General features: G+C 42.0%; 1 protein-coding gene across 2 annotated transcripts in view; it reads right to left on the bottom strand.

Annotated features, from left to right (window-relative positions):
* Positions 1-11,388, bottom strand: part of LOC116974283 (transmembrane protein 182-like) — a 28,659-nt gene extending 17,271 nt beyond the window's left edge. Inside the window, exons 1-2 of one of the 2 annotated variants that reach the window (XM_033022600.1) lie at positions 11,016-11,388; positions 8,337-8,457 (exon numbers count right to left, since the gene is read on the bottom strand). In XM_033022600.1, coding sequence (XP_032878491.1) covers positions 8,337-8,457; positions 11,016-11,165 — 271 coding nt within the window. In that variant the 5' untranslated portion in view covers positions 11,166-11,388. The remainder of the gene's footprint in view (positions 1-8,336; positions 8,458-11,015) is intronic. The other variant, XM_033022601.1, reaches the window with a different exon arrangement.
* Between the last annotated feature and the right edge of the window lie 772 nt (positions 11,389-12,160).

Here is a 12,160-nt window from a genome sequence, read left to right as displayed (position 1 = left end):
TATAGAAAATGGCATTATAAAAACAATTGTGTCAATGGGAAAAAGGGAGTTGGTAGTTAAAGACTTTTAGACTTTTATAAGGCGAGAGGAGGGAAGTTTAATGGACTGTCTATTGGCAATTTTATTAAACAGAGAGTAGTGGGGGCCTGGAACGCATTGCCAGGTGATGGTGGAGGCAGATACAATAGTGGCATTTAAGAGGTTTTTAGATAGGCACATGGAAGTGCAGGGAATAGAGGGATATGGATCATGTACTGGCAGATGAGATCAGTTTATCTTGGCATCATGTTCGGCACAAATATCATGGGCCAAAGGGCCCCGTTCCTGTGCTGTACTGATCTATCTTCTAGAAAATAACTTAATAGTGAATCTGAAACTCTCTAGCTCCTAACTAACTCCATTTTCCCCATTGACACAATTGTTTTTATAACAACATTTTCTATATAGCAAGGTTTATTAGAAATGCAATTATCATATTACGGTAGTATGGTTGTTACTTCATCAACTTGCTGACGTTTTCCTGGGATCAACCTGAGCAATATCTATGACCAAGTATTCAGGGTGAATATATCTTTCATTAGATATTTTCCCAATTAAAAGCAGCTGTATAAAGGCAGCAGGAGCTGCAAATGATTATCAGTTCAGGTGGAACGTCAATATAAATCATTTGGGATGTGAAAACCCAAATGCTCTATCGGACTGAACACCGTCTGTTCAGGATCGATACCCCTGGGAGGTACTTCAGGAAGGAACAACAAATCTGAATGTGCAGTGGACTATGTAATGTACTTAGTGGCAGCAAAATATGAAATATCTTCCACAGTTAGTTAAAGCAATAGACTTCTGACTATTATACTGACTTTTTTAAATTTTCGCTATCAATTAACAATATTTTAAATGATACTTCTGATTGTTTATTCCATATCAATAACCTTCCTTCGCAAGTATGCTTGCATTCATAACTGTAACCGTGCTTCCGTGGTATAAATCTTTTATACCTAATATAATAACATTAAGTAATATAACATAATAAATATGACACAATATACTGTAATAATCTACCCAACAGAATTAATTCACATGTACTTACATCTATATTGCTCTAGATGGTGCTACAATTACATTTTATAGATATTCAAAATTTGTCCGTGATTTTATTTTGTAAATAGAGTGAATCTATTCCCCTGACCATTTCACTGTATTTTGCTTCATGTAACATGCAGTGTTTTTTTTAACTTCTTTTTTGCCAAGACGGCTTTTCCTCAGCTTTTCAATTTACAAAGTAACAAAGTGGTTCCCTAGTTCCTGATCAAAATTGCATTACAACCAATATTGCCTGCATAACACAAATAGAGGAAGGAATTGGTGAGGAGGGAGCAAAGAAGTTGCAAAAAGTGGAGAGCGGAGGACGGGTGGAAAGAAGGGGCAACCTTATGCATTTATTTCCTTCCCAGTGTGAGAACGAAAAGAGTGGCAGGATGAAAGAAAAGGGTGTAAAAGTTAGGAGAGAGTTCAAAGCTGTACGGCATCTTTACCAGTACACACCATGATTGATTTGATTGAAACGACCAAGAGATCTCAAAAGTAGTTAACTACAATCACAAGGCATTCTTGAATTGGAAACTTCACCGTGCTTCAATTGGCACCTAAAGTCCAAGGTCAAATAGAAAACCTGCGACTTAAAGAAGTAATGACTCCAGAAGAATGCTCGGGAGAACGTCAGAGGTTGAGGAGAGACTTGATAGAAATATATAAAATTATGAGAGGCCTAGATAGGGTAGACAGTCAGAACCTTTTTCCCAGGATGGAAATATCCAACACTAATGTAAAGCAATATAAGGTGAGAGGGGAAAAGTTTATGGAGATGTGCGGGGCAAGGTTTTTTTACACAGAGAGTGGTGGGGGCCTGGAACACATTGTCAGGAGTTGTGTGGAGGCAGATACGATAAAGGTTAAGAGGCTTTTGAATAGGCATATGGAAGTGCATGGAATAGAGGGATATGGATCATGTGCAGGCAGATGAGATGAGTTCAACTTGGCATCATGTTCGGCACAAACGTTGTGGGCCGAAGGGGCCGTTCCTGTGCTCCACTGATCTATGTTCCTAAAAGAGACATTTCAGATCACCACACTACCTATCTCAATTTCTCTCACTGTGATACTGCACCTCAGCTCCGCTGGAACTAATCTACAGGACAAATAGCAAATGTTCGGCTACATTGCCTTCATTCCAGAAACAAGGTCACCCCAACGTCAATCATTAAGCGTCAGTACACAGATGATGACTGCTATGTACATGTTGGGAGATGGACTGCAACATGATATTTGAATCATTCACTGAAGTATACAAGAGGACAGACCTTACACTTAACATAAAAAAAACAAAGGTCCTCAACCGACCTTCATCTGCTGTGCAACTCTGCCTTCCAAAAGTAAAGTCCCTGACAAGAACATAGAAAAGATAATGGTTTCCAATATCTTAGGAGCAATCTCTCTACAAAGACAATGTTGACGATGAAATTCAGCAGTACCTTCATGCATCAGCTCGGCACTTTTCAATCAGGAGGAATAACGTTTCAATCTGAGGATTTCATTCCATGTAAATGAGTCATATCTATTGGGAGCATTGATCTCTCTGTCACATGCACTTCTAAGCCTTGAAGTACCACAAATACCGGGCTGACTAACTGAACCGACAAGCTCCACAAAATCTTCCAATTCCACTAACAAAATAAGCAAAGTAATGTCAGCATCCTCTTCCAAATTCTCAAAGTGGACATTCTCCTCTGAGCTCATTCATGACAAGAGATTATTATAGGTGGTCAAAGGATTTGATTCAAGGATTGTCAAAGGTTCCTTAAAATAGTATAACTTTCCCACTAACTCTTGGGCATCCTTGGACTGTGACTGCTCAAAATATAAAATAAACATTGGAGATGGCATTGAGAACTGCAAGTCCATTAGTTGTTATCAAATGGAAGCCCAGTGCAAACTGTGGAAGGAGCACACCTCCTGCCCATCAATCACCTCCTACTTCACATGTAGACAAAAGTGCTGGAGAAACTCAGCGGGTGCAGCAGCATCTATGGAGCGAAGGAAATAGGCAAAGTTTTGGGCCGAAACCCTTCTTCAGACTGATGCAGGGTGGGGGGGGGAGGGAAGAAGAAAGGAAGAGGAGGAGCCAGAAGGCTGAGGGAGAGTTGGGAAGGGGAGGAGACAGCAAGGGCTACCGGAAATTGGAGAAGTCAATGTTCAAGCCACTGGGGTGCAGACTGCCCAAGCGGAATATGAAGTGCTGCTCCTCCAATTTCCGGTGGTGCTCACTCTGGCCATGGAGGAGGCCCAGGACAGAAAGGTTGGATTCGGAATGGGAGGGGTAGTTGAAGTGCTGAGCCACAGGGACATCAGGTTGGTTAATGCGGACCGAGCGGAGATGTTCGGCGAAACGATCGCCAAGCCTACGCTTGGTTTCACCGATGTAGATCAGCTGACATCTAGAGCAGCGGATGCAATAGATGAGGTTGGAGGAGGTGCAGGTGAACCTCTGTCGCACCTGGAACGACTGCTTGGGTCCTTGAATGGAGTCGAGGGGGGAGGTAAAGCGACAAGTGTAGCATCTCCTACGGTTGCAAGGGAAACTGCAAAGACTGCTCCCGCTGCAAATCCCTGGTCAATTCTTCCCTTCCCACCCCCGGGTGGCGTGGGTGGGAAGGGAAGAATTGACCAGGGACTTACAGCGGGAGCGGTCTTTGCAGAAAGCAGATGGGGGGGAGATGGGAAGATGTGGCGAGTGGTGGGGTCACGTTGGAGGTGGCGAAAATGACGGAGGACTATTTGGTGTATGTGACGGCTAGTGGGGTGGAAGGTGAGGACTAGGGGGACTCTACCCTTGTTCCGACTGGGGGGATGGGGAGAGAGAGCAGTGTTGCGGGGTATTGAAGAGACCCTGGTGAGAGTCTCATCTATAGTAGGGGAGGGGAACCCCCGTTCCCTGAATATTGAGGATATTTCCGATACCCTGGTGTGGAACACCTCATACTGGGAGCAGATGCGGCGTAGATGGAGGAATTGGGAGTAGGGGATGGAGTCCTTACAGGAAGCAGGGTGGGAAGAAGTGTAGTCTAGATAGCCATGGGAGTCCCCCCTCCCCGCTCGACTCCATTCAAGGACCCAAGCAGTCGTTCCCGGTTGCGACAGAGGTTCACGCTTGGGCAGTCTGTACCCCAGCGGCATGAACATTGATTTCTCCAATTTCCGGTAACCCTTGCTGTCTCCTCCCCTTCCCAACTCTCCCTCAACCCTCTGGCTCCTCCTTTCTTCTTCCCCCCCCCACACACACACACACACCCTGCATCAGTCTGTGTGCAGCTATGATACGTTAACGCAAGGATTGCAAGGAACTTTAAAACTTGTGATCTTCTATGGCGTTTGTGATTACTTCATTCTTGGAACAATGGTGGTTGGTATATGGAGCCAGCTGCCAGAGAAGCTAGGTGAGGCAAACACTATAACAACATTTCAAATACACTTGCACGGGTACATGGATAGGAATGGTTCAGAGGAGTATGGGCTAAAAGCAGGCAAATTGAACTATCTTAGATGGGCCATCTTGGATATGTTGAGCCAAAGGGCCTTGTTGTCCTTGTTGTCTGACTATAACTCAATGATAGATTTATTCCCCTTGAAGAAACAAAATAGTATGTTTCTATGCTCATTGGAGTTTTGAAATTTCAGAGTTACTCCTAATTAAACAAATGGAGATAGACACAAAATGCTGGAATAACTCAGCGGGACAGGCAGCATCTTTGGATAGAAGGAATGGGTGACGTATCAGGTCGAGATCCTTCTTCTACTTCTCCAAAACAAATGGAGATCTGGGAGGAATAGAGAGGTAAGAATTGGGGATATGGGGCCAATACCTTGGGAGCATATTCTCAGGATAAGAGTTTGGTCATTTGCAACTAAGTAGGAGAAATGTATTTACACAGAGGATTAAGAAACATTGGAAATCTATACTCCAAAGGTCTCTGTAAGCTCAGCCTTAGAATATTTAAGGCTGGAATTTATGGATTTTCTTGAACGCTAAGGAAATCAAGAGGGAACATCAAAGAGAACAGGGTGTTCCAGTGTAGCATATCAATAAGGGAGCGGCAAACAGAATCAATACAGATAAGGATCACTGGGTTCTTGGGGTGAATGGGTAGATGTATGAAGAAAGGTTGGGCAAGTTGAGTCTATAGACACGTGTTCACACCAATGAGTGAACTTAATGAAATACAAAGTTGTAAAAGAAAGTGGCAAGGTGTATACTCAAAGGATCTTTTCTCCAATGCAATGATCTAAACAAGGAGCTTAACTCCAGAAAAAGGTGTGTGGGGGGGGGTGGAGGATGGGGTGTGGGTCACCCATTTAGGATGAAGAAATACTTTTCTGATGCCATGTGAGAGAATTTGTGATATAATGTTCTCTTTCCCAATTTTAGGTGGATTATTGTGGATTCCAGTACATAGACCTATGATTCTCATTGTCATGCTGAATATTCCTATGTTTTGAGTGTTCATGGGCCTGGGATTGCCAGGAGCCAGTGGTGACAAATCTTTTTCCATCAGCTGATTGGCTATGTCTTGAAACGACAGAGCTCAGAACAGCCTGTTTCAGGATTGCATGCCAGGCATGCAAACAATGTGCAGAATGCAAAGTGCTGGAGTAACTCAGCAGGTCAGGCAGCATCTCTGGAGGACACGGATAGGCCACATTTCTTGCTGCCTGACCTGCTGAGTTATTCCAGCAATTTGTATTCAATGCAAGATGCAGTTGTGCTGCCTGACCTGCTGAGTTATTCCAGCAATTTGTGTGAGACGCAGGATTCCAGAATATGCAGTTCCTTGTGCGACCATCATAAAATGTGGCCTATCCATATAGGTTGGCTAAGCTCTATTAGAGCCTCAGTGTGGGGCATGTGGGCCTGGGAAACGTGTTTAAGTGTCCTACTAATTGATTTTGTGGATTTTAATGGAGATACCATTGATAGTATCATTACAGAGTTTTGAGGTGACTCCTGGAGGTAGTCCAGAATTTAGAAGTATATTGGAGAGTAGGAATTAATGATGACTCATAGATAATGAGTTTGAGAACGATCTTCAGATGCCTTTTGTATAATTTGGCTAAGGGAAGATGATGTTGAGTTTCATCATCAATGTCCGCCTTCACTGAGAAGTGACTCCCAAGATATCTAACATGGACCATGTTTTCTAGGAGCTAGTCCTGAACCTTATTTGTCAGAGGATGTTGGATGAGGACCTTTGGCCTGCATATTCCGGATACAGGTTTATCCTATCCCATTCTTCAGAATAGTGGTTGACAGAATAGTTCAGCCTCCAAAGGTGGTCAAATCCAAGTGTTGTCTTCATATTCCAGCTTGATAAGTAAGGCTTGGTTCTGGAGTGTCATGCCACAAGTTGAACAATTTGCTATTAGCCCTGTAGATTCCTTCCCTGTGAGAATATCCCAGTTAATAATAAATTATAATATAGGGTATTTTATTAAGTAAAGATTTATTTTGACTTCTTGGGGTTCTGAGTGAAATAAAGCTTTGTAACTCTGCGCTGTAGAAGAGCTGGGAAATCAGGAAGTATGAGGGCAGCATTCAAGCTGCTCAGGATAGTTCTTCATGTTATGCCCAAGCAAAATACCATTTCAATAGTGAGAGAGGATGTACTTCCTGAGAAGGTGGTAGCTTCTCTAAACAGAAGCCTTCTGGTTGGTAACTGACATCATGATTACATTGTTAAGACGGAATTGTAAATGTTGGGCTTTCCTGTTGTTTTGAAGTTTGTGATCAACAGTTTGTGATTGATAGAACCACAAGATGACAACTATTGTATTGTAACAAGAATACTTTGAATGGGTATACTCTGTGATTGATTTGTATTAAACGTCATTGATGCTACTCTGTATAAACATATGACTATGTTTCCAAAATACTATAAAAATATGCTGTATGACTTTGTTCATTAGAGTGGTGGCCCAGGAGGGTTAAGTATATGTTGTATACTTGACTTTGTATCCCTGGCACTCTCGCTGGCTAATGATCAGTAAAGCTTGTGTTGGCTTACCTAACCTATTGTGAGTTGTGTTTTAAGAAATGAACCTTAACACCTGCTGCTGAATGCTTGCTGAAGGTGACACACAACATTTTTGCAAGAAAGACTGAGAAAATATTGAGACAATGACATAACCTTGCTCGATACTTGCTTTCACTAAGATTGACTGTGTTATAGTCATACAGCATGGAAACGGGACATTCGGTCCAACTAGTCCATGTCAAACAAATTGCCCATCTCGCTTGTCCATTTTGCCTGTGTTTGACCCATATCTCACTCAGTCTTTCCTATCCATGTACCTACCCAAATCTACTTTAAATGTTGTTATACCTGTAGTAACCTGCCTCAATTACTTCCTCTGGCAGCTTGTTCCATATACATACAAGATGTTTCTCAGGTTCCTAATAAATCTTTCCCTTCACACTTTAAACCTATCCCCTCTTCTTCTTTGTCCACTGACCTGGGAAAAAGATAGTGTGTATTCACCTTGTCTATACCCTATGTCCATCTGTTCTGAATCTGTTCATTAGAATCATGGTTTACATGCAGCATGAAGTTTCAGCGGCCAGATTTTGCGGAGATATGGCCTTGCTGTACTCTCTGGAAAATAATTATCTGATGCAATCTACCTGACAACCCATGGGGACACATCCTACTTTTTGTCCTTCGAGCGCATACTATACACAGAGAGATTGCCTTAGGATCCAGATCAAAAGGGGGAAAGCGGTACTCCATTTGTGACAATCCACATGCTACAGTGAACTGGAAACCTCTAAAAATGTAATTGTTTTTTGGCCATGTGACATATATGTTTATTAATCAATCGCGTGTAGCTACACCTTTCCGTCTACAAAAAAAGTACTGAGAAAAAAAGTATTGCTAACACATATGGCAAGGGGCAACTGCAACCGACAAGTGACACATAAAAGCAAAAAGAAATCATCCAAATTAATTCAAAAGCACGCATAGATCTAACAGACTCTCCTTCAAATAACAAAATTAAAAGGCAGAGGATGAATGCAGAAAGTGGACAAGATGGCAGCTGAACTGAATATTATGACTAAAATAATAGTCCAGATTTGTCGAAGAAATCATGACAAAAATTGGGGAATTTACCAACTTTTCCCTGTGCCATTGACTTCAAGAAACCACTGAAGCACTTTGGAGAATTGCAGAGGCCTCAACTATAATTTAATAGTTTTCTCTTCGATATTCAAAGTTTATTTTACTCACTGAACCAGAATTTCCAGATGTTGTCATCCATCACCGCTTCATTAAACCAGCATCTCCAGAAAAATCCCTCATGGTGGTAAGTGGCACCAGCTTTATGGGGAGAAACAATGATATCTCCCCTCTAAACACAAAAATAAATGTTTGATCGTATCACAATCACAATAACACTTTATTAGCCAAGTATGTTTTGCAACATACGAGGAATTTCATTTGCCAAGTCAGTCATACAAATAAAAAGCAACAGAACCACACAAAACACATTTTAACATAAACATCCACCACAGTGACTCCTCCACATTCCTCACTGTGTGAAAGAAAAGTTCAATCTCTTCCCTTGTTTGCTCTCCCGTGGTCGGGGGCCTTGAGCCCTCCGTTGACGGGACGAATATTTGTTTGCTACAGATTATTATTATTCATAATGTCATCTTTATTTTAAGTATTAAGTTGACTGAATATGTATTAACTAATAACATTAATATTAACATTTAGAGGAGAGTAGTGAGAAAGAATGCTAACAAAGCAAGATTTTTGAAACAAGACGACCTTCAGAGAAGATTTACGAGGATGTTGAGAAGATTTACGAGGATGTTGCCAGGACTTGAGGGCCTGAGCATTAGGGAGAGGTTGGGCAGGCTAGGATTTTATTCCTTGGAGAGCAGGAGGAGGATTGGTGTATATGATCATGAGAGGAATGGATAGAGTAAATGCAGTCTTTTACCCAGAGTAGGGGAATCAAGAACCAAAGGACATAGGTTTAAGGTGAGAGGGGTAATATTTAACAGGGAGTGGTGGGTATATGGAATGTGTTGGCAGATGAGGTAGTTGAAACAGACACTACAACAACATTTAAAAGACATTTGGACAGGTACATGGATATGAAAGGTTTAGAGGGATCTGGGAAAAACACAGGCAGGTGGGGCTAGTGTAGATGGGACATCTTGGTCAGCATGGGCAAGTTGTGCCAAAGGGCCTTTTACCATGTTGCATGACTCTATGACTAAGGCAATGCGTGTAAAGGGAAAGATGGTGCCAGAAATTTGTGGCAGTGAAAGGCCACATCTTGACAGTCAAAGTTTAATGTGCATTGCTTCAGAAGCAAAGCCATGCTATTAATGCAAACAGTAAAACCAGACATAAAAATGGGCTGGTAGACACGTGGTAAAAGTGGGACAAGCAGCATCTCTGGAGAGAAGGAATGGGTGACGTTTCGGGTCAAGACCCTTCTTTAGACGTCTCGACCTGTCTGAAGAAGGGTCTTGTTTTGAAACGACACCCATTCCTTCTCGCCAGAGATGCTGCATGTCCCACTGAGTTTCTCCAGCATTTTGTGTCTATCGTTGATTTAAAACAGCATCTGCAGTTCTTTCCTACACATAAAAATGGGCTAATAACTATCACCATCATCTTGCCATTTAACTGATCAATTGCCATAGATTTTCATCCTGGAAGATAAGATTCTACGCAGTACTTTTGTTACTTTACAACCACTTTTTTGCATAATAAATGTAAGCTCCAGTTTGATGCAATTTTTCCAAAACACACCCATAGGAAATTTTGATTTCACATTTTCCTCTGGTTCTCGATTCCCCTACTCTGTGCATCTACCTAATCTATTCCTCTTATGATCTTATGCACTTCTATAAGATCACCCCTCATCCGTTTACCCAATCTATTAGTGTATCTATTTGGAGTCTCCTAAAATCTTTTTTTAAGCACTTTCTTGATTCTTGGCAAAGTCTATTTGCAAAATGATCCAACAGGATGGCTGGCGCCTTCCCATTCTCAATCTCCAGGCCTCCAATGTCGCTTCGATGTCAGACAAAGCAGTTCTGAAAGAGCTGTAATTTGCAACCTTTCCCTCAGTCTGAACCACGTTGTTTGTTGCCCCAATGTCACAGCCCACATGGAGCTGAACATCTAGCTTCTCGCCCCCACTAAACTCGGAGTTATGCACTTCACCAGATTCTCAGACCTTCAGATCTCCGAATGAGTTGGTAAATAAACCAAGAGATTCTCCCTTCTATTATCCGTTTTTATAAAGTGGGACCAAGGCTTGGAGGTCCCACCTGGTGATTGTAAAGAATTTGGAACCAAGTCCCTAGCGCAGGAGGGCGCATTTTATGGAAGCCCGATATCTGTGAGGTGAACCATGGAGATCATAGTCGAAAGAAAGGCGATTCACAATGCAAGTTGAAAATGAGATGTATGTTCCTACTGAGGAAACTGACTTGATTTCTGAATATATCGTTATGTTAAGTCGGACCATTGGTTTTCTGCTATACAGCACTTAAGATGTAGGAAATTTAACTTACATTAAGTAAATGCACTTTTTAGATTTATTACAAAATTTCAAGTATAACATGATGGCTTGCGATAAACTGCTAGAATCCAGCGTAAAATTCTCGTGTAGTAAAGAAACAGGCTGTCCACCTGCCTAAGTTTCTGCTCGTTGAATCGTTTCAGCCTAAACAGCTTTTGATGGCTTCCTGGACAACATTCAATTGTTACTTTAAACTCAAAAGACAAATAATGCACAGATGAATTATTGTGATTGTTTTTGCACGGCCGTTATTTCATGCAGATATTAATATCATTGCTGTGTTAAAGTTTGCATTGTTTGCCTCTCTCTACAAGTTCTGGTTGCAACAAGGCTGCGAAGTAACGGAGATTGACACTAACCTCTGCAGAGAACGAATCCATTCTATTTTCGACAGAGGGACATCTTTCGGTGGCGAGAAGCCAGTAATCCGTCCCAAAAGCCACTAGAAAGAGCAGAACACCGAGAGCCCCAAACAAACCGGCGAAGAACAAAGCCAAGCTGAGTTTCATGGTGATCCACTCGAGTTATGATAACTTATTAAACGCTATCTGGTTGCCCGCAAGACGTTGCCCAGAAAGATCTCTCTTTCACTCACATTCTCCGTCTCCGTCCTGTTTAGGAATCTGATCCTGCTCCCCTCCTCTTTGCACACGGGTGCGGTGATTCAAAAATAACCGACCTTGTAACCATGAGGGGGATTTAATACCAATTCCCACACGCATGTTGTCAGCACTGGTCTTGGAAGGGGCTGCCAGCTGCTATGTAACACTTGCATGTGAGGAAACATGATTTACATTCAGTAAGGAAGTGCATTTAGAAATTATTACAAAATTGCAAGCATATGGCTTACTATAAACTTGCAGAAACTAGTGTAAATACCTCGGGCAGAAATGCAAACAAATTATCCACCTGTCCAAGTATTTTTTTTCTGCTAATTATTTTTTTTTTTAGCTCAGACGTAGAACAAGAGAACGCTGGTCACTGAAAAGCTCCTCACATCTCAGCAATGAGTTGCCGTTAGCAGCTGTGGCGAATCTTTATAATGTCAGCAAGAGAATGTCCAAGGCCATACACAATGCAGCACAATACTGTACTGTGGTATGATTGCTTCATATCTGATCTTGTGGGGCTCGGATGACATGTGCCTACAGTAGGTTTGTATTCAGAAATTGTAGTTGTAAACTGTAGCAAGGAAACACTAAATGGGGGTCACAGTAATGGGGTCATAAGCATGAAAAAGGCCCTTCGGCTCATGCCGACCAACATGGCCCATATACACCAGTCCCACCTGCCTATGTTTGGCCCATATCCCTCTAAACCTATCCTATCCATGTATCTCTAAATATTTCCTAAAAGTTGTGATAGTACCTGACTCAACTACTTCACCCAGCAGCTTGTTCCATGTACCTACACCTTTATTTACCCTTGTGTAAATAAGTTGTCCCTCAGGCTCCTATTAAATCTTTTCCCCCTCACCTTAAAACTATGTCCACTGGTTCTTGAT

This window comes from Amblyraja radiata, chromosome 6 (genome assembly GCF_010909765.2).
Source record: "Amblyraja radiata isolate CabotCenter1 chromosome 6, sAmbRad1.1.pri, whole genome shotgun sequence".
Classification (NCBI taxonomy): Eukaryota; Metazoa; Chordata; class Chondrichthyes; order Rajiformes; family Rajidae; genus Amblyraja; species Amblyraja radiata.
The sequence above is the reverse complement of the archived record's forward strand: the minus strand, read 5'-3'. Positions and strand labels throughout refer to the sequence as shown.